We start from the raw sequence: 20868 nt of genomic DNA, 5'->3' as shown, positions 1-20868 counted from the left end.
TACTACTAAAAGTCTTTAACGAATCTTCTAGTTTTGATTAAGTCTGCATAAGTCCTTAATTTTCTACGTAACCTCCTATACCTAATATACGATTACCCGCATCCAACTTTCGAACAATTAGAATAGGTTAAGGCGTCAGGCGATATGCTTCTACGACTTAAATAATTTAATCGTTCTTTTTAAGATAATAAACATTTGGAATCACTATGATTGAACCATAAGGTGGTGCTCATTCCATAGGCTATTCCTACCATACCTATTCCCCCTTTATCTATTAATTCATTGTCAGGATCAATCTAAAGTAACAAGTTCTTCATGATCCCATTTCATAGTAAATCTTAATGGTGAATCATTTTTGGAATCTCATGTCTTCTTCTTCTTCTTCTTTTTTTTCTGTACGAACCTGCGTGTTAGGTAGGTAGGCGAAGAAATCTGGGTCGAAGTTGGGAATTAAGCCCACCCCCCAAAAAGGGTCAGGAAAAGAAAAGGGGGGGACTGCTGCTAAGAGAATCAACGAGTTATGACGTCTTCTCGCCCGGGTCCGCACCCAATCCACTTGATCCTAACGCCCAGGAACTCTTCGATGAACGTAACGTAATCCTGCGCTTCCCGGGGTAAATCCTCGAACCTCCTCGTCCCCGTCGTCTTCGTGTTCCAGCCCTTCATCGTCTTATACACGACCTCGACGCGGGACAGCAGCTTCGCGCTGGCCGGGAACCCGTTGACAGGCGCCCCCGTGTCGGGGTGCTTGTACGCGACCCCCACGCGGATCTCCGCGAACGCGTCCAGCACGTCGAGTTTCGTCAGGTTCAGCGCGTCGTAGTGGTTCACGCCCCCCGAGTACCGCGCCGCCGCCAGGTCCAGCCAGCCGCAGCGCCGCGCCCGCCCCGTCGTCACGCCCACCTCCCGGCCCAGATCCTGCAGCGCGCGGCCCGCGGCGCCGGAGTCCTCTGTGGGGAAAGGCCCGGAGCCCACGCGCGTGCTGTACGCCTTCAGCACGCCGACGACCCGCTCGATCTTCCGGTGGTCCAGGGTCAGCCCCGCCAGCACGCCGCCCAGCGTCGTCGACGTCGACGTCACGTACGGCCAGGTCCCGTACGTGTTGTCCAGCAGGGCCGACTGCGCGCCCTCGACGAGGATCTTCTGCCCTTTGGATTGCGCTTGCTCGAGGAACAAGACGTCGTCGATGGAAAAGGGGCGGAGTTTCTCGCGGAAGTTCTGGGTTAGGGTGGGTTAGAAGAATACCTAACACACAGATATATATATTTAGTCTTAGGGATGGCTGGTATATTTACCTCAAGCTCTCTAATCTCGGCTTCGACGTCATATCCGTCCAGGTCGCCGCCGTATCTTAGTTTATAATCTCGCTCCATGGCTCTGATGCGGTCTCCGAAGTCCTCGTCGTCGAGAAGCTCGCCGAGGAGCACGGTGCTTCTCTCGGCCTTGGTGGTGTAAGCTGGCCCGATACCTTTGCCTGTGGTGCCGATGTTCTTTCCGCCTAGCTGCCCTTCGCGGAGACGATCCACGGTGGCGTGGAGATCTAGGTTGAGCGCGCAGCGCGTCGAGACCTTGAGCCTCTGTTGGGCATTTACGACTCCTTTGGCCTCTATGCTGGCGAGCTCGGAGAAGAAGGTAGGTACGTGCAGGACTACACCAGGTCCGATAATACTTATTGTTGATGGGTGAAGTAGTCCCGATGGTAGCATATGGCTAGAAGTCGTTAGTGTGGTATTATTAGATATTAAGGGGAATTGCGTTACATACAAGTCATAGGATACTCCCCCGGCAACGACAGCTATAGGAATATCGCATAAGCATCAATCCCATGTAAATCCATCTTTAAGAAAGAAGACGAATAAGGGATTTCCTTACTATGACCGCAGTTTCTCCCACCGGTGGCTCTGGCGCAAATCTGAACTTCAGAACTGAGGATATCGCAAAGCTTACCTTGAGAGACGGGCACGACAAAAGTCGAATTGTTAGATAGACGACGCTTCGCGAAGCAAGTTAGTGGCAGGTAGCAAGCGACTCACCTTTTCCTTCACTACATCAAATAAAATAGATTAGTAAGAAATGATATGCTTAGGTAGATTTGAAATCGTGTAATTCTTACTCTCCCCATTGAACACCTAACACGATCGTAGCCATAATGGGCAAGATTTCTTTAAGAGGAATAGGACAGAATGAAGGGCGCGAACAGAGACAAACAACAACTAACAAACGAAGCCATCTGAAAGCACTTCACATCTCAAGTATTTATACTCCTCGCGATGATGATGATGATGATTCAGTTTTCATGGAGGGATGGTGGGGCCAAAACCAATGGCGTACCTATGCTTTCAACGGCAATAGGGGTAGGCATCATAGGCATCACGGTTGACAGGAGCTAACAGGAGTATACCGGAGGTGTTATGTAACAAGAACAGACCTATACTCAGACTTTGACTAGGACAACAGAGATGTCTAGGTCAGAGGAAGTAGATGTTGGAGGACCGTCGGTTATAGCCGGAGCTCCGGTTTTCCTGTCGTTTATAACCTGGTGAAAGTTGGATGCTTTTAGCGTGACGGGATTCTCGACTCATAGAAACTTGATTGCTTCCCCTTAGGTTAGGTACCTTTTGAGAGCGGGATTTATCTAATTGATCAATTAAATTAAAAAGGGGAAAATTTGTTTATTTGGGTATTTTTGTTGGTCTAATTTGAATCGCGATATCCAGAAATTCGAATGAATGGGAAATGGCTCGGACAACAAGTCGGCACTTAGAGGTAACAACATCTGAGACCCCTGAGTCTAGATTCATACCAAATCCACGCACACAAGATGAGTTTTCAGACTCTGTTCTATTTGTAATCTTGAATCCCTGGATGGTTCACCGGCGATATACGTCTCATGCCTTCGTCTATAATATTAGGTATCCAACATAACCAGGTACAATATCATGCCATAGAGCATCAACAGCCCCAGGTCTCGAGGCTCTCATTTATTCTTTCAAAGAACCAACGCCGTGCGTGCAATATTCATACAAGTCCTGCTGATTATGGACCATTAATCCCGCAAGAAAGGTTAAAAAAAGAAAAAGGCATTACCGATTCCTGTCGCCATTCATGCCAACCATTTCATACTCTCCAGCTCCGTCTCTCCCTCTACCCCTTCCGCGGCCCCTGCCGAAGCCCATCTCCTCGTCGCCTTGACTTCCCGCAGCCCCGTTCTGCGCTGCGCCCGCGGCGCCACCCTCTATGGTATTATCCTTCGCGTTGCCTCCAAAACTAATGGGCTGTAATTCCCTCCACTGGCAGCCGTAAGTTCCCCCCACGACCGTCACCGCGCTCGACACTATAGCCGTAGCCCACCAGGCAACATTTCGCGGTAAGAAGCCCGTGTAGAACGTCACGATAACGAGGTGGATGAAATGGAGGGTAAGCGCGAAGTCGAGTACGAGTTTCGAGCGGCCTACGAAAGCCACCATCGCTACGACACTACATCGTCATCAATCTTCGTGTTAGCAGACGGCCTGCATAGATCCTAGAGGGGAACGAAGGGGACGAGGAGAGGGGGGAATACTAACGCAGCGCCAGCGCAACATAGCCAGACAAACCCCATCAGCCACCCTTGCGTCGTGTCGCCGCGCAGTTCGGCCCAGCCGAAAACCAAATCGAGGCTAAACCGGGTACCGGCGACCAGGGACGTGAAGAGCATCAGGACGAGGGCGGCCGCGTAGTATATGCTCTGCAGCGCGGCAATCTGGCCGAGGATCCGGAGGGGTGGGAGCTCGTTTGCGGCGCCGGCCCGCGGGGGTCTCCTCCGCCTGGCCATTTTCTTTCTTTCTTTCCTTTCTTTCCTTTTCGAGGTTTATCGTATATTAGAAAACCCGGAAGAAAAGGAGAGAATAAAAATCGGTGCGCGATGTGTTTGTTCGTCTAATGCTGATCTTCTCCTCTGCTCTCCTCTCCCTCCAAAAAAAAGTATATGAATGAATGAATAAATGAGCGGATGGAAAGGAAGTCGGAAAGTCCCGTAATATTTCGTTTTCGCCTTTGCCTTCGCGCTATAATACCACCATTACAAATTCGACCTATTGTATTTGTATTATTGTATTGTACACGTAGAAGTATTTTGTTCAGTAATGCCGGTAAGGTAAACCTCCTACACCCTAAAAGAAGTATTAAAACGCTAAAAAGTAAAGCGCGAAATGCGTTATGCTAAAAAAAAGTTGGATGTCCAAGGTTGTCTAGGTATTATTACCTAACCTAAGGCTAGTCAGGCGCTGTTCTATACCGATTCCATACAACGGGCTTGGACGGGGAAAAAGGGTGACGCAGGGGCTCAATTACAGGTACATAGTACCTAAGGTAACTTTAAATTCTGAGCCGGTTGAAGCGTTGGTGGGTAGGTAATTTGTACCAAGGTACCTTGCATATAGAGGTGTACTTCGTACTTCGTAGGTGTAGTGTATTACATAATTAAGGGCTTCAGCTATCGGCTTCAATACCACGATAGTGATAATGATAGTGATAGTTGATAAGTTGTCGAGCTCCGTCCCGCAGAACTTTATTTCACAAATTCAAGAGACGACGTCATTCTCATAAAACCTCGGGGAGCTGAGCTAGTTCCCTATTAACTGACAAACATCCCAACCCCGTACCGAACTCCCTCTATTTCTCGGCATTGACAGGTACCTACCTAGTACCTAACAAACCTATCTACCATGGGCCTATTCGGTTTGTTCAATTCCGCCGAAGAGAAGCGCAAGGAGGAAGTGCGCACTGGCGCCCGGGCGCCGGACAGGACAGAGCGCCAGCAATGCTGGGATGCGCGCGACGCATTCTATAAGTGCCTCGACAAGCACGACGTTATCGACTCGCTGAACGGAGACGGCAAGAAGATCGCCGAGAAGCAGTGCGCGGCGGAGAATAAGAGCTTCGAACAAAATTGTGCTAGCGCTTGGGTATGTTCCTCTCTACCTCTTCCTCTCTATCATGGCTACCTACCTTAGGTTAGGTACTTTTTAATCTCTTTATTGGCGGATCGAAATAATACGTTAGGTACCTCAGGTAGTTATCTTAGATCATAGCTGACTTCCAATATACGCCCCGTGCGTATTTTACAGGTAACTTACTTCAAGCGATATCGAGTTGCTGATTACCAAAAGAAAAAGACGCTCGAACGACTACAAAAAGAGGGCGCGGATAAGATGGCAGTCGAAGGCGGTGCTCCAGTATCTACGAAAGTATAACGCGATTCCAGCCTTTATCTTGTAATATCTTGTACATAATCCAGCAAGCATTAGGAGGAGTTATGGCTTAGGGAAAAGATATATACCTACCTCACCTAGGCATATATATATTAGGTATGGTATATATATGATGTAAATCGGTATTCTCCCTTCTAATGGATTTATATTCATATCTACCTCTAACCTGACTAGCTCCCTACCTCTAGTATAGTCCAGAGCCATGGTCGTCGCAGTCAACCCTCGTCCTTTTTTTTTGGCGCGCGAGGCCGCCGAAGAAGTGTTGTGGCTCGGTGGGACCATTAGCATCTCTACAAATTTTCGTTTTAAGATTTGCCTTGTCACGGACCATGATGGATCGTGGGAGCATGCGCATGCGTTACATTCCGAGACGGGAATCAACCAAAGAACTTGAAGTTTAGATGGACAGGTGATTTAGGGACACTTGCCTACTACCTTACCTAGGTACCTATATATTATATACACTATTGTACCACTGTGTAAGTAGTTTCGGGGCTTTGATTGGCATCTTGTGGATTTTCTTTTCTCGTGACTTCGGGCTCCTTGGTTTTGGGCTACGTTGATTATCCAGTATTACCTAGTACGGGGGTTCAGGGTAACGGCAACGGAGCCATCATGTAATGGTATTTTCTGTTACGTAGGACTAGCATGATGGACTATCGACGCTGGTTCGATGGATTGGTTAGCTTTATAGGATAAAGCGGCATCTCAACTGACAACACAGGTGGCAGTGTTGATCTTCTTATCGTCGTACGCGAGTGGCTTATACGCGTGCTTATATACCTATACCAGGTATTTATCATATGAATGTTTCAATGATTTTTATAGGAAGTAAGCAACACATGTATATATGTCTTATCTCTCTTTGACGATGCGATGCGTCAAGGTTTGAGGATCGTTGGAGAAAAGTTGATGAGCTGTCTCGGAGAGTCGGCAAAGCAATTGGTGAAAAGGCCAGGCCGGAGGAGCAGGGGAGCCGGGTTACACCTGGCCAAGCTGAATATTTGATTAAAATCCTTAGAAATCGTGGCTGGAGCCGCATTAGACTGATTGTCTTAATCTTTCTAAGCAGGGTCCGGTCGGCATGTCGGCAAAGCTAATAAATCCTTGGTACCTTAGGTAAATATTTATTTGATCGAGAGAAAGGTTACATAAACTTCCCAACCACAGAAGAAACGACTGACATCAGTAATGATGTTTATGCAAACTGCAAACTGCAAACTGCAAAAAATCGTCGAGACGGGCGTTAGTTCGTCTGGATATGACATAATGTTGTATAACAGAAATGGATAAAAATCGCTACGATTATCACTATGATTCCCGAATCGTAGCTTCCATCCGTTCTCCTTTTCGGATCAGGATCCACTAGCCTAATTATGCGGGACAGCTAAGGGACCAAGGTACCTATCTAATATTACTATGAGCCACTCTGCCAATGCAAGACACGTCTGCATGCTCAGCAGTGCAGGTTACATCTCGCGGGTCATCTCGCGGGTTCTCATGTGAACTAACTCTATTAGGTAGTATTCATCGGGGTAATTGAAAATAGATACTGTGAAAGCATAATGTCTGAATGTATGTTAGTTTTATATAAAGCAACAGCTCAATAATAACTCAGATTTTATTACGGTCCAATTACCTAATGTACTTCCTTACCTTCAGTTTAGATGCCGCATTCTATCAATAACTTTTCTTCGTAGGTACCTGCATACATCATTTCTGACCGACGCTAAACCGTATTAAGGTAATTTGTGTTCTCCCTCAATCCCCCCATCGACTTAAGTAACTTATGCGAGACAAAACGAGAGAGAAAAAAAACAACTTTTATTAGAATATTGATAGCTCCAGGGGGGTCGTGGCTGAGTTCGATGCAATTAAGGACGTACCCGCTAGCCGTTATCCACGTTGAAATCAACCAATTATAGGGCCACATGGTGCCCAACCACTGTATCCACCCATTCTGCCACTCAGCTGCCAACTTTGTCGGTTTACACGACAAACACAATCTTGCACCTTGCACCTTGCACCTTTGCACCTCGCATCTCTCAACCCACCCCCTTATCCTCAGGTGTCAACAATACCAATTACACCAGCGACGACGACGACGTCAACCAGAGGAACCCCGACAAATCATATCTCTTCTGATTTCTTTTTTTTTTCTTTTCTTCTTTTCTTTTTTTTGCATCTCCCCCTCCGCATTGTCCCCTCGCCCGACCAGCAATAACCGTCGTCTTATTTTTTTCCTTGAGACAACAGGTCCTGGGTGAGGGTTTCAGGTGCGCTCGTTCGAAATCCCACTCGAACGACACCGAATTTGCGGAGGCAAAATATGCCTACTTTTATAAACGACGAAAACTCGCCCATCTATTATCAAAACCCCAGCGTGGTCCATCTCAGAAATAATCACGAACCAGATTTCCAGAAGCTTACTGATACCAAGGAAGCATTTCTTTCAAGGCCATTATCCACGGCAATTGACACGAATGAGAGCTTCGACGACAATTCATCTTCGCATTCATCGCATAGCTCTGGCCCACGGGTACGAATGAACGCGGATGGGCTACCCCCTTCCAGCATGACTCCCCTGCCCAATGGCAGATCGGGTAGAGAGATGAACGGTGTGGCTTCGGCGGGTCAAGACTCTAACTATTATTCAAATATGAAAGGTTCTTTGTCTGGAAGAAGCTCGTTGGAGCCCCAGCCTACCACTAATGGCGTATTGCCGCCTCCCGAAAACCAGCGTAAAAGCATGACCGAATCCCAGATAAAGCGGTCCTCGGTAGAGTCTCGCACATCTGCACAATATACTATCGAACAACTGCCGCGAAGATCGTCAAACAATGGCGATTCTCAACACACGGATAACGCCTACGGCAACAGTTCGGGTTCCATATCGCCAGACAATTCAGCTTCCAACTACTTACAACCAAATCCTTCAAATTCTAACCTCGATCCAGCTCAGCGCAGTTCTCCGTCTCCCCAGAGATTTTCCTCCCCTCCGCATTATCCCCCGACCGGTGCTTCCGCGTCGACCTCGGCACTACCACCACCTGCGACTGGTCTAAAACATCGACACACGCTGGAGGTGCCCAGGGCTCAGCCAAGCCGAGGTTCAAGGGATAGTAACGACACGGTATATGCCAGTGGCAGATTTTCTCCCACTGGCGCCGGAACATCGCAGCGTCGAGGCTCTCTAAATTTAGGAAGACGAAATACGCGCTCCCTGCATTCGGATGTGCCTCGTGATGAAGTACAGCCCGATGACGACGCGTTGAGGTGGGCTGAAGCATACCGGCAGAAGCGGGCAAAGAAAAAGAAGCAAGAAGAGGATGATGATAGGGTTCTGGTTGGAACGAAAGTTGACGAGAACCACGCAAATTGGACAACAGCATACAATATGTTGACTGGTATCCGGGTATCAGTCTCGCGTACGAACGCCAAACTCGACCGTCCCCTGACCGACGCCGACTTTGAAACTAAGCAGAAATCAACGTTCGACATGTATGTCTTCGCCGAGGTTATAAATATGTTCCATATACTAACTTGACTAGTGCGGGTAATGAGTTGGTTCCCTCGGCGAAATACGACTTTAAATTTAAGGATTATGCGCCCTGGGTCTTCCGACATCTTCGTGCGCTCTTTAGGTTGGATCCTGCCGATTATCTAATGTCGCTTACAGGCAAATATATTCTATCCGAACTCGGTTCTCCGGGAAAGAGTGGTAGTTTCTTCTATTTCTCGAGAGACTACAAGTACATCATCAAGACCATTCACCATGGTGAACATAAATTCCTCCGGAAGGTCCTGAAAGATTATTACGACCATGTTACAGAAAATCCGAACACTCTGCTATCCCAGTTCTATGGCCTTCACCGCGTCAAAATGCCGTATGGGAAGAAGATTCACTTTGTCGTCATGAACAATCTCTTCCCTCCTCATCGAGACATTCACACCACGTTTGACCTGAAGGGTTCGACGGTAGGACGAGATTATCGGGAAGAAGAACTTGAGAAGAATCCCAGAGCTACGTTGAAGGATCTCAACTGGCTTCGACGAAAACGGCACCTTGAACTTGGAATACAGAAGAAGCAGCTCTTCTTGCAGCAGTTGGAGCGTGATGTTCGACTGCTGCAAAAGTTGAAGATAATGGACTACTCGCTTTTGATAGGCATCCACGACTTGCGAAAAGGAAATGAGGAAAACCTCAGGGGCAAGACTCTACAGGTATTCAACCCTGGGGGAGATAGTCCTTCGGAGGAAGATCCCAGCTCTGTCCTGATGAGGACACCGTCAAAGCTAGAAAATGCACGCAAGGCGAGGGAGTTAAGAGAAATGATCAAGGCTGAGCGGCCTGTCCCTGTCGGCCAAACCAGCAGTAAAATGCCGGACGAGCTAGCTGAAGGTCATACCCGAGGTGGAATGTTTTACAGCGATGATGGTGGTTTACGGGCAACTCACGAAGACAACACCCCGGGCGAAGAAGTTTATTACCTTGGCGTCATCGACTGTCTGACCCATGTAAGTTGAAGCCCTTTTTTCTTTTTTTTTTTTTTTTTTTGTGTGTGTATGTTGGCAACTAACTGTGATGATAGTACGGAATGATCAAAAAGATAGAGCATTTTTGGAAGGGTCTGTCTAGTGATCGCAGTCAAATCTCTGCCCTCCCGCCTGAGGAGTACGGCGAGCGATTCATTAAATTTATGTCCGGCATTACGATGTCTCCGGAAGAGGCTGCAAAGGAGGAGCTTGATCGTGAGGCCGCCGCTGCGCATGCTGCAGCTGAAATGGAGCGCACCAAACAAGAAGCCTTACAGGCGCCCGGGTCAAGTAGTGCACCGCCTGCACCGTCGTATTTGCCTCCGGCACCCCCAGGTATGAGAAGCCCGAATTCGCCCGAACCAAATCCCGTTGTAGAAAAAGCCCTAAAGAAGGCTGCCAAGAAAGAGAAGGACCTTGCTAAAGAGGAACAAGTCCCGGAACGCAAGATTACGACGGCTATATCACCAGGAGCGAGATCCAGCTCGCATGCTGTTCTCCCAGTTGTTGAGGAGACGACGGAAGCAGGCTCAGTCGGTGGGAGGAGTCAAGGAGATAGTGCTAGCGGGTCCCGACCTTACACGCCATCGATAACAGAGAGGCAGGACGGGTTCACTACCTTGGGCCCTCATGGTATTGGTGGTAGGGGCCCACCAACACCGCCAAAGACTAGTTACCTAGAAGTAGGCCACGGATACGAAGAGGAGCAGAAAAGAGGCGGCAGTAGTGGATTTAGGTTTTTGAGGAGTAAGATCAGTCGCGAAAGCCTTAGAAAGACCTTGCCACCAGTTCCAAGGTGAGGGTCTGAGACGTCGACGAAAACTGGGGATGCTGGCGTTTTGGTGTTGGGTGCCAAAAGGATTACTAACCACATTTACTGAAAGCATGAATATCGAGGAACAGAAGCAAAGTAATATTGAGAGAAGAGCTCGGGGCCTAATGAGAAATCCAAGTTTGGGTCCATATCGAAGACAAGGGGCCTGAATTAAAGGAGGAATACGAATGAGCCGGGCAACCATCGCTAGCCCCTGTTGAAGTGATGGACTATAGACGGAGAGCTGAGAGAGCTGAGAACCGGAGCCGGTCATTTCATGCTACTATCACAGTCGAAGAAAAAGAATACCTATACCTATTGGCAAAAGTCCACCCTATTTGATGGACTGGTTTTATTGAGCACGGGAGAGCGTTCCTTCCCCCCTTTTTTCCCTTTGTTTGCTACAAAGCATATTATTGTGTTTGTACAGAAAGACATGATACCACCATTGCATAAACTGCATGAATCTGACGAGCCTGCTGTTTTCTTTTCGATTCGTCTGACTACCAACTTTTTATTTTTTTGCTGTCAAGGTGTTTTTTTCTTTTTTTCTATTCTTTCTCCCTGGTGTCGAGATTCCGATATGTATAATACCATAGACCTCGACGGCCTTTGGACGCATTTTCGTCGGCCGTCGATGGGTGTTCAGTATTTCTTTAGAAGGTTCATAGAAATGAAAGAGAATTGCTCCAACTTTCTGGTGGCTACGTAGTTGGCAAGTTTTAATAATTGTGGTTAAGTTTACTTTGAAGGGACAGATTTGCTATCCTCAACTTAGTATCCGTTAATTTTTGTCATTCGTGATTAGAAAAAGGAGAACACGACTTGAATGAAGACTTGGTTATTCGTAACTTCACATTTTTAATAGGGGGAAATAAATTCATAACAGACAAGTATTCTCAGATGTCAAGCTTTTTACGGATTGGAAAGACGTGATATTAGTTGATAGTTCCCCCAACCCAGCTTAGGATGTATATCTACCTCCTACCTAGGTACCTACCTTAAGTAAAGGGGAAGAAATGGTAAGAGAACTAAGGAGGAGCGGTAAAAAAAAAAAAAAAAAAAAAAAAAAGTATGGTTAAAACCAGGACGTTGCAGCTAGGATAACACCGATACATACCTTCAGGGGTAGAGTCACAACAAGATTCTTACGGAAAACACATCATATTTACCTACATTACCTACCTAGAGGTATGTACCATATGTTTATCCAAAGAATCATATGATACAGCCACCTCGGTGTCTTCTTTCCGCCTATTCTTTCCAGGTACTTTTTATATTGCCGTCCCTGGCCTACCGATATCTAATTGTTTTCTTTCTCTTACCTCCTTTAGCACCTCACATATAGATTAGTTATTATTCGCAAAGTCTGTTTAGAAGGTCCATGGTAAATTAAACGTTTTGAAAGCATTCGTGAGTATGCGAAGCTATTATCTTAGAGAATATCTACATAAGGTGCCTTAGGCATCTCAATGTGATCTCCCAATTATAAGGGGCTGACTATGCGCTCTCCTTTTCATTTCAGTAAAGCTATTCCATCCTCAACTCCCCCCCCTTATGCTGAGATAGCGAGCATTCAGCTGAGTGATAATCAGTGACTGGACTTATCCTGGGAAAAAAACCTTAAGGTAGTCCCAACCCGTCACATCATGTGAATTCATCAGTGATACCACGTACGTTCAGGAAGACTTGACGTCAAAGTGAAACGACGTATCATCTCGTTCAGCGGGACCAGATCCAAATCCATGACATATTCCTTCGGATTGTAATCCCTAGATGCCTCTACGAAGAACCCCACGAGGTTGGCTAAACGTCTGGGGCCGTTCTCCTCCAAGTAGTCGTGGGTGAGACAGTGGTCACTGAGATGAGCATAGACGAGGGAGAAAAAGTCTCGGACTTCGATCTTCTTGAGCGGGCCCTCTTTGAACTTGGGATACAACTGTTCGCACGTGGCGAAGATGCGGTACAGGTTAGTTGCTATGGTAAGTCGGGGAGTGGTCTGCCAGGCTCCGTCAGAGAGGAGCACTGTGGTAATGAGTGTTAGTACCTAAGGTAATATTCTTAACACGGGTTAGAAATTCATAAATCACTACGCACAAGCGTTGAAGGCAGCCAAGTCACAGTGATCCAACGGCCACACGTTGCTGAAGTTCATGGTAGGAAACCAGGTATATGCCTTCTCATTTGTTTGCGGTCGAGACTCGTCAGAGAGGGACTTGACGAAAGAGGTTGCGGGCATTTTGAAATTAGAGTCCATTTTGCTTCGACTTTGTCTTTTATAAAAACCTATACTTGTATCAACGAGAGTCTGCAAGCTACCCAGGTAAATATCGATAGGGACTGAGGAAATGTTAGTCTTTGTGGTGTAGTCGGGTCTGAGAACAAGTTGGTTAAGAAAAGAATAAAGAAAGGGTTGGCAAATACTTTTTTTTTCAGGTAGGCAGCTGTTTTGTGTAAAGGCTGAGTTGGTGATGAATAAGGTGTGAAGAATAGAGCCTCGTCAAACGAATTATACGAGGCTTAGACCGTTACTATTCAACCCGAGTTTATATTATGTCGTGGGACGGGATTTTGATATTGCCGAATGTGCACAAATGAATGTATGTAGTAAGAGAACAGGAATGAACTTCCTTTTTGCACGTGTAGATTATCAGTGTCTATTAATGGTCGCAACAAGCCACCCAGGTGGATTTGTGCTTGATGTGCGTGAATGTGTGCCTGACTTATCAGTGACTGGCTCGGGATATTATTACCCATGTATTACGGAGATTACCTTATAAGGAGCTAGGTAATAATGGCACTATTTGATCAGAAAGAAGCTTTCGTGCAAATCTTCAATTCACGATAGCACTGTGAGGATCTCGGAATAACATTTTAAGTTGTAATGGCTGGACTATGTGTGGTGATCTACGTCTTCTTAATTAGAACGATGCCCCTTAAGGGGGTTGCGAAAAGCCATGTCAAAATAATCTCATGATAATTCTAGGAGAGCGGACTGAGAGACATAGGAATTCTTTATATCATTTTAAATAATTAACATAATTCTAGTGAGATTGTACTTGTTTAAACTGTCGACGTTAAGTTACAATCTTAAAAGCCTTGGAAGTTGTCCATTACGGTATTGTTTTCTGCATAATATAATCTTCTTGACGATATCCTGCCACACAATTCTCTATTGTGTATGACGAGAAATTTGTGATGGAGTGTAAGAAGTAGACGTACAGAAGTATTACATAAAATAGATTTGTTTCACTCAACACCACAGGCATCGGTCACTATGTACTAAGACGCTCACATCCGAGTTCATCTCTATCCATGAATGGTTCGTCCTCCTGCTGGGTTGAATTGTTCATAGGATAATGTAGATGGACGGGTCCAACCTGTGGTCGACTCTATACAAAGACTTAGCCCATCATTTAATATAAAAGATTTATACACAATGAATTTCTACTGCCTTCCGATGACATTATGTAATGCAACCCAACTTAGGCGGGCTGAGCCGCCGAGCCTCATAACTCACATATGAGGTAATTACTGGTAGCTCGTCTTACTGTTTCCTGTGCTAGTCAATGACTCTGTGGGCTGTTGAAATTTAGGAACTTGTTATCGTACGATGGTGTTGTGTTTTATTGAGATATGGTTTAGAATATATCATGGTATATGGTATAACTACGTCGTAATTAGGAATAAAACGTACTGAAATGATAAATATTCCTTAACCCAAATTCGAAGCTGGTTAAGTCAATATCGCAATAACGAGCAGAAAGTTTTACACCCCTGGCAAGTATCGCCGAGATACGCTATACTCCTTGGGGTACCTCGTACGGACATTGGGGAGCGCTATTGTGTGGTATAACCGCCTAGAGCTTGCCGATCAGCAACCTTGGAACTAGCCGTTGCGGGAAAACTTTCGTTCCAACTCCATTTCTTCCCCCAAATCCCGCGCTCACCGAGACCTCACCTCAGTCATCATCATCAGCTCTCAGCTCCCAACTAGGTATCAGAAATCGTGTAAGCCAAGTTACACACCGAATGAAATTATACATCAAATAAGGAATAAGAAATAAATAACTAAACAGAAAGAGAAGAGGAGAAAAAAAAGACAAAAAAGACAAAAAAGATGCGGCCAGGAACTCGACCCAAAGAGATCCACACCAAACACCTCACGGAGCGAGAGCGCTTCCGCGTCCGGACCCTCTACTACGACGCCTCCATGAGCAAGAAGCGCATCGAGGAGGTAACCGGCTACTCCATCAGCCAGATCCGCACCGCCATCCGCGCCAAGTCCTCCGCCATCCCACCGCGCTCTGGCCGTCCTAAAAAAGGTAACCAATCCCCTTACCCCTTTTTACCCCCTTTTCCCTTCCCATCCCTTTTTTTGATGGTCTAAATCCCCTCATATCTACCTACCTACCTGGTAGGTACACATACCTTATACCGGGGCCATACATAAGGGGTATATATCAGGAAAGAGTAAATAAAATAAATTAACTAATCATCACACGCAGGAAACAACAACAATAAAGACCAGTCCACAACAGACGATGCCAGTCCAGGTCAAGTATCAGAGGACTCAACCCTAGTCCCGCGGGACAGCAGTCCCCCAGAAGAAGGCGTCGACGCCGTCGCTGCTGCCGCCGCCCAGCCTCAGCCGCAGTACTCCGGATCGGGATGGGGCCTAAACCGTCTCCCGCCCTCTCTGCGGCGATACATCTGGCATCTCGTGCTAACCACTCCCATCCCATCTCCCTCCCCTTCCACCCCACTATCCTACACATGGCACATCACCCGCCTCCCCCACCCCCCGTTTCTCGTCGCCAGCCCCTTCCCCGAACCCTGGGCCACCACCACCACCTCCACCTCCACCCACTGGCGCGCGACCTACCTCGCGCACCGCCAGCCCGCCGCCCGCCTCCTATGCCACACGTGCCGGGAGTCGCGCCGCGCGGTCCTCGACGCCTTCGTCCCCGTGTTCTCCGACGCCGTCGGGCTGCCCATGCTCGGGTCCCCCGTCCGGTTCCTGTGGGTCGACCTCCGGAACGACAGGTTCTACTACAAGGAGCAAGAGGACGGGAACCAGGACCAGGACCAGGGCCATAACAACGGTAACGGGAACCGCGCCGCCGCTACTCCTACTACTACTGCTGCTGCTGCTGCGTCTCTGCCCGTCTTGCTCGACAAGTCGCGCGCTGCCGTGTTGCCCGATTTGGGCCGGCTGCTCGCTAGCACTAGTAATGCTGCTGATGATGTTGATGTTGCTACTCCTGATCGGAACGGCGGTTACGCCCGGCGGTAGCGGCAGCAGTACCTAGTGGTCCGAGGGTGAGCGCGAAGCAGTTGTCCCCGTGCCGTTCCATTTATCCTTCGCTATAGGAATTAATCATGATTAGAATTATAATTATGTGGTAGTCGTGAAAATAATTCCCTATTTGGGTCGAGAGGCATAAAGCCCCTATAGATAGGTACCTAACCTAACGTTACGCGTACCCCTTCATCTATACCTACCTACACCTACTTCTAGGCACCTACTTACCTGTACACAGGTACTAATATAAAGACAACGATAATAATCACTGCATGTACAATACAAGTCGTATCTGCCCAAGCCAACCGTAAAAAAAAAAAAACTATTGTGCGCTCGTCTAGCAGATGTGCCTTTTGCCGGGCCTACCTAGGTCCTAGATTTTCCTAGTTTCTACTTAGAGGTATCGTGTCGTAGTAAAACACCCGCGCATATATTTCGCAACAAAACTCCCCGCCAATGCAACCACGTTACTCAGTGCTCTCATAATCCACGACGCAAGAAATCGGGGTATAACAGGATTATCTAGTAGGCCACTCACCACCTATCCCCTGTCGGTTCCTAATGCGAAGCTTGCCCCTCCTCGGCAGGAAACACATTGTCCGGGTCGAACGCTACACCCTCAATCATCTCAAAATCCTGACTCGCGCTCTGGCCGCCGCTATTATTAGCCTCGGGCTTGCGGCGCTGGGGCACATCCACCAGCTCGTCTTTTATCTCGTCTCGGACGTATGCAACGTAATAGGGGTCGCCCGTCTCGTTCAGGTCGTTTAGCACGGCCTCCGTACCGCGATTATCCTCCGTCACCGTCTCGTCATTGTATCGGTACCAGACATTGCGTTTGAAGTCCCGAATCCAGACCCAGTAATGTCCCGCCGACGTACCACCACGGTGGCAAATCACCGCGTGGATATTGTATTTTTCCTTCTCCATTCCATCGAAAATCGTCTCCTCCTTCTGACGAAGGTCGGCAAGTTCTTCTTTAATCATCTCACCAAGGGGTTCAGTAGCCTCCCAGGAAAGGTCAGCGAACTTATCGCCGAATGAATACCCGGTTGTTGACTCTGTAGTAGCTATCCTCTTTGACAGCTTATGTTCCAGCGGTTCGGATAATCTATGCTTCAGCCCCAAGTCGTTGAAGAAGGCTTCTTGCACGTGTGCGTCCTCTGTGGCATTTTCGACGGCCGACGCTGCCATAGCTGTCATATCTTCCATATCTGCGTCATTAAATTCCCTTTCCGTTCCAGCGTCACCGTTAAGCTTCGGCCAGGCGTTGGGATCATCACTAACAGCAAACTGTTGCGACTGTCCAGCGCCATCTGGAATATCCCACAAGGGCTTCGCCTCAAGATCCTTTAGGCGCTCCTTAAGAGCCCACGATTTCTTGCGGCTGAGCCACACGGAAGACCCTTTATCAGCCTCCATATAACGATCGAGACATAGAATCTCCGGTATGATAACAGGATTCTTATTCTTGCCCTTCGGTGTGCTTCTTTGGATGCAGATATGCAAGATAGGAGGAAGGGATCTAATGCTACTATATCGTGCGCGATCCCCACCGTCGATGGATTCATAAGCAAAGTACCGATCCAAGGCGGCGAGCAACGTGCATCGCGCGTTATTTGTTTCGCCTGTAGTACCGTTTGCCCCCGCCGGTGCTTGGATGGCCTCCTCGGGATACGCCGTAATCCATCTCTCTGGAACAATCTCGACGTTTAGCGTATTTTCTTCTTGGTCGGAAGCCAGATCGCCAGCCGCGTGTCCTTTCCTGGTCTTGACGGTATAATTCACTATCGTAGTGAAGAATGTCTCGGTAATCTTGTCTGCTTGCAAATCTGGCTTCTCCGGCATGGGGCCGTCCGGGCGAATTGCCCGCATAAAATGTTCTAGTATATTGCCGATAATTTCTCCCACGTCCTGCTGCTCGGTCCCTGACCTATCGGAGCGCTCTAGCTGGCGCGATACCTCTGCTATTTTATCGTCAAGGGACCAAGATTCAATCGAATCTTGCATCTTGACATCTTCTTGAGCCTCTATCACAACGGGGGCCTTGTCATCTGGGGTGTCTATTTGGACGTATGACATTGGCACGTCTTCGTCAACTAGCGTTTGAGAACTCCGGGAACTGGCCATCTCAAGCTTATCATTTACGGACTCTACTGTAATGCTCACAGCATCGTTAGCCGCTCCATTCGCTGCATTGGGGTTATCTTTAGACAACACTGGCGGTGCTGGTGACGGGCGTGCTGGCAGCGGCGGAGGCGGAGGCATATTCTGGGGTCGTTGGTCAAGGATATCTCTGGCTGATGATAGTGCCGTGTTGGCAAGCTTTTGCGAAGGTTGCGCGGCGGCTTCAGTAGTTGTTTGTAAGTCGCTAAATAAACCCTGAAGCATCTCTATGACTGTTCACGAGTCAGCAGCTGTCAACAAAAATATGAAATTAGAGGTCGTTCACATTGTCTAGCAACGATAGCTTCTTCGAGATTAACGCTAGTACCGTTCCCCCCGGTACGACGTTGTCCAACCGCCTCCTCGTCGAGGTCAAGTTTGACCAGGTCGAAATTCAATACTATATCGCGTATAACCTTCACGTTATAGAAGTACTGTAAGAGGCTGTTCAGGTAGCACGTGTTGCCGATGTTCTTCAGGCCGGGAGGTGTACTAGTACAGCTTCCCGGTATTGGTGACGAATGAGGTTGAGATGCTAGCATTGGTGCATATCCCGTCAATTTAACAAACTCAGCAATCTGCTGTAGTTCTGCAGCCTCTTCAGGCTTATCTTGTTGCCGCTTAAGTTCAGAGAGCACGTCGATAGCTTCGACGACTTGAGTCTTGTTCGTACTCTCATCCTATAGCGATTGTCAGAAGAGCACCATGTATGCCTAGGTAAATAAATATCAAAACATGCCCAACTTACCTGTACCAGCTGTTGGACAAAGTCCCTAATAAGCTCTACTGTCCAATTGAGCTCGACACCCAGGAATTTTGCGGCCGAAGAGATGCTCATTCTTCTCCCAGACCCATTAGGAATCGACGTCATGAGTCCTGGCTCTTCTGTTGCCTTCGAAGCTGTAGGGTCGATCCCGCTCACGATATCCGTTCCTAGATAACTGCTGATGGCCTCAAGGTGCTGCTGAGCTTGAGCCTTGAACTCGTCAGTTCCGTCATATTTAGCCATATCGTAGTACTTGGTCAAGAACCAGTCCGGCGTTAGGTTATCTTGCAGAGAGACATTGAAAAAAGCAAAGGCTTCCTGCACCCTTATGTCGACAGGGGATGTCTCATCGAATCTCGACCTGTACATGATGATCTCAGTCGATGCATCATCGCTGCGATTCTGGATGCAGCGTAGAGCGGCATCTAGATATTCATCGCGATATCTAGGGCGTAACCCGGCTAGGAGAATGGCGGCCCAGCTGAAGTATTGAGGCGGATACATTGCTAGACAGCCCAGCAGAGCCAAGTCCGATTCCGTGACGCTCGAGATATTCGCGTCGACAGGTCCATTCGGAAAGTCCCCTTGGAATACTTGTAGCAGTTTATCCCAGGCAGGGATTGTTGTTTCGCCATTCAGTATATCAAGTTCCACCTGAGCGTCTTCCACCCTAGCTCGTAACGTTCGGACAGGGGTCGGGTTCTGTTCCTTTTCAGGAGTAGGAATGAGCCAACATGGCTCACCACCCTCGACATCTTCTCCTTCGCGAAATCCTAGAAATTTCAACAAGCTATCGAAATCATTACCCATACATACCGAGAATTTCTTGTTGCGTTTATTAATCTTCAACGGTTGCTCGCTAGCGTGCTGGAGTGAGTCTATCAGGTATCTGCGAAGTATACCTGCCGAATTTAGGTTCGATGTGTCGTTCATGTCCAAGTACCGTTCTGGATCGTTCTTTTTTACGGATATCAGATTGCGTGCAACTCTATCTTGATCATAGAACTTGGCCGCATCTTCCAGTGGAATCCTAGAAGGCAGTACGGATATTTCCACGTTGAATAGGCACTTATCAGCCACGCAGATGTACCGGGCATAGCCAACTGTGTCATCGTAGATTTCTGGGGTTTCCTTGTGGCTCTCTGTAGGCTTTTTGCAACAGCGGGCGAGCATATGATGGCGATGCTCATCATTATAGGGCCGAACAGGATGGAAGTTGCTCCGTATATGGAAATGGTAGCGACACCGACCACAAACAATTGAAACAAAACAGATATTGTTGTCTCGGTATGATTGGGTCGCAACTAATTGCATTTCATGGCTTGTACAATGAAAGTCGAAGTCAAATTCTAGTAGCTGAGAACTAAGAAACTGACGGAATAAGCGAGGAGATGTGAGGGCTTTGACAATTGTTAGCTGTTGTCTATTAAAATATGTTAGCCCCATGGACGTATATATAAAGACTCACGCTGAGGATCTGGTAGGTGTTGTAGATCACGCCTTGCTATTGACTGGAGCCGGCGGAGCTCTGCCGTATCATCTAGCACATCCATAGAGGCCATTCTGTTAGTCGAGCTCTGTGGAGTATGGAATCCCAAGGGAGACGGTCGGTTTAGATTTGGGTGTAAGTTGGGCTGATCACGGTCCCTAGAACATGATTTAGCAAATCTCAAGCGGCTATGATGATAGATGAAAGTAACAAAAAAAAAGAAAGAAAAAAAGAAGTAAAGGGAGGCTTCTTCAAGTGCTTTCCCCCTTTTCAAGCATATGCTTGTATGCTCAAGGTACATGTAGAGTTGTTTTATATCCCTACCCAGCAGTAATCTCCGTGAAATCCAAGTCTTCTATTTCCTTTCATAATGGTTCAAACTCAGCTCATCACTAATTCATAACATTTGTTAAGGACAGTTCAAAGTCCGACCATAGAACCCGGGTAGGTAGTACCAGCCCGTTTAACCATCTCAGCAGACCAGCGTGGACTCGTGATACAGTCAGACTTGCTAGGTAGCCGTAATAAGGGCACCTAGAA

At 47.6% G+C, this 20868-nt stretch overlaps 7 protein-coding genes across 7 annotated transcripts; 3 read left to right on the top strand and 4 right to left on the bottom strand.

The window, feature by feature from the left end:
- Window positions 1–30: 30 nt before the first annotated feature.
- Window positions 31–2241, bottom strand: F4812DRAFT_426468 (Adenylosuccinate synthetase). The gene is made up of 6 exons (XM_047934017.1): window positions 2114–2241; window positions 2034–2044; window positions 1873–1947; window positions 1765–1795; window positions 1296–1710; window positions 31–1218 (listed from the first exon to the last, which is right to left on the bottom strand). The coding sequence occupies exons 1-6, from the start codon at window positions 2146–2148 to the stop codon at window positions 511–513; spliced, it is 1275 nt and encodes a 424-aa protein (XP_047790685.1). The 5' UTR covers window positions 2149–2241; the 3' UTR covers window positions 31–510.
- Window positions 2242–2582: 341 nt separating this feature from the next.
- F4812DRAFT_426464 (integral membrane protein S linking to the trans Golgi network-domain-containing protein) lies at window positions 2583–4226 on the bottom strand. Its single transcript, XM_047934016.1, has 2 exons — window positions 3567–4226; window positions 2583–3477 (listed from the first exon to the last, which is right to left on the bottom strand). Exons 1-2 carry the CDS (start codon window positions 3812–3814, stop codon window positions 3084–3086), a joined length of 642 nt encoding a protein of 213 aa, XP_047790684.1. The 5' UTR covers window positions 3815–4226; the 3' UTR covers window positions 2583–3083.
- Window positions 4227–4706: 480 nt separating this feature from the next.
- Window positions 4707–5234, top strand: F4812DRAFT_458804 (cytochrome oxidase c subunit VIb-domain-containing protein; the record flags this gene model as incomplete). Its single annotated transcript, XM_047937418.1, has 2 exons — window positions 4707–4946; window positions 5109–5234. The coding sequence occupies 2 exons, from the start codon at window positions 4707–4709 to the stop codon at window positions 5232–5234; spliced, it is 366 nt and encodes a 121-aa protein (XP_047790683.1).
- A 1851-nt stretch (window positions 5235–7085) lies between these two features.
- F4812DRAFT_470962 (SAICAR synthase-like protein) lies at window positions 7086–10772 on the top strand (the record flags this gene model as incomplete). Its single annotated transcript, XM_047939039.1, has 4 exons — window positions 7086–8753; window positions 8804–9770; window positions 9845–10584; window positions 10673–10772. Exons 1-4 carry the CDS (start codon window positions 7582–7584, stop codon window positions 10770–10772), a joined length of 2979 nt encoding a protein of 992 aa, XP_047790682.1. The 5' UTR covers window positions 7086–7581.
- A 1275-nt stretch (window positions 10773–12047) lies between these two features.
- On the bottom strand, window positions 12048–12874 carry F4812DRAFT_470960 (uncharacterized protein). The gene is made up of 2 exons (XM_047939038.1): window positions 12700–12874; window positions 12048–12627 (listed from the first exon to the last, which is right to left on the bottom strand). The coding sequence occupies exons 1-2, from the start codon at window positions 12857–12859 to the stop codon at window positions 12263–12265; spliced, it is 525 nt and encodes a 174-aa protein (XP_047790681.1). The 5' UTR covers window positions 12860–12874; the 3' UTR covers window positions 12048–12262.
- Window positions 12875–14722: 1848 nt separating this feature from the next.
- F4812DRAFT_458801 (uncharacterized protein) lies at window positions 14723–15898 on the top strand (the record flags this gene model as incomplete). The annotated part of the gene is made up of 2 exons (XM_047937417.1): window positions 14723–14927; window positions 15111–15898. The coding sequence occupies 2 exons, from the start codon at window positions 14723–14725 to the stop codon at window positions 15896–15898; spliced, it is 993 nt and encodes a 330-aa protein (XP_047790680.1).
- Window positions 15899–16465: 567 nt separating this feature from the next.
- F4812DRAFT_458800 (cysteine proteinase) lies at window positions 16466–20401 on the bottom strand (the record flags this gene model as incomplete). The annotated part of the gene is made up of 4 exons (XM_047937416.1): window positions 16466–18306; window positions 18360–18753; window positions 18822–20239; window positions 20308–20401. The coding sequence occupies 4 exons, from the start codon at window positions 20399–20401 to the stop codon at window positions 16466–16468; spliced, it is 3747 nt and encodes a 1248-aa protein (XP_047790679.1).
- Window positions 20402–20868: the final 467 nt, after the last annotated feature.

The sequence above is a fragment of the Daldinia caldariorum genome (genome assembly GCF_022478825.1).
Source record: "Daldinia caldariorum strain CBS 122874 unplaced genomic scaffold F4812scaffold_7, whole genome shotgun sequence".
Lineage (NCBI taxonomy): Eukaryota > Fungi > Ascomycota > Sordariomycetes > Xylariales > Hypoxylaceae > Daldinia > Daldinia caldariorum.
This window is presented reverse-complemented; position numbering and strand designations above follow the sequence as displayed.

Coding starts and splice junctions, on each gene's coding strand:
- F4812DRAFT_426468 (XM_047934017.1), bottom strand. CDS start 2,148: ATGGCTACGATCGTGTTAGGTGTTCAATGGGGAGA. Junction 1,796..1,872: donor TGGGAGAAACTGCGGTCATA/GTAAGGAAATCC, acceptor ATATTCCTATAG/CTGTCGTTGCCGGGGGAGTA. Junction 1,711..1,764: donor GGGGGAGTATCCTATGACTT/GTATGTAACGCA, acceptor AACGACTTCTAG/CCATATGCTACCATCGGGAC.
- F4812DRAFT_426464 (XM_047934016.1), bottom strand. CDS start 3,814: ATGGCCAGGCGGAGGAGACCCCCGCGGGCCGGCGCCGCAAACGAGCTC. Junction 3,478..3,566: donor CTATGTTGCGCTGGCGCTGC/GTTAGTATTCCC, acceptor ATGACGATGTAG/TGTCGTAGCGATGGTGGCTT.
- F4812DRAFT_470960 (XM_047939038.1), bottom strand. CDS start 12,859: ATGGACTCTAATTTCAAAATGCCCGCAACCTCTTTCGTCAAGTCCCTC. Junction 12,628..12,699: donor CTTGGCTGCCTTCAACGCTT/GTGCGTAGTGAT, acceptor TCATTACCACAG/TGCTCCTCTCTGACGGAGCC.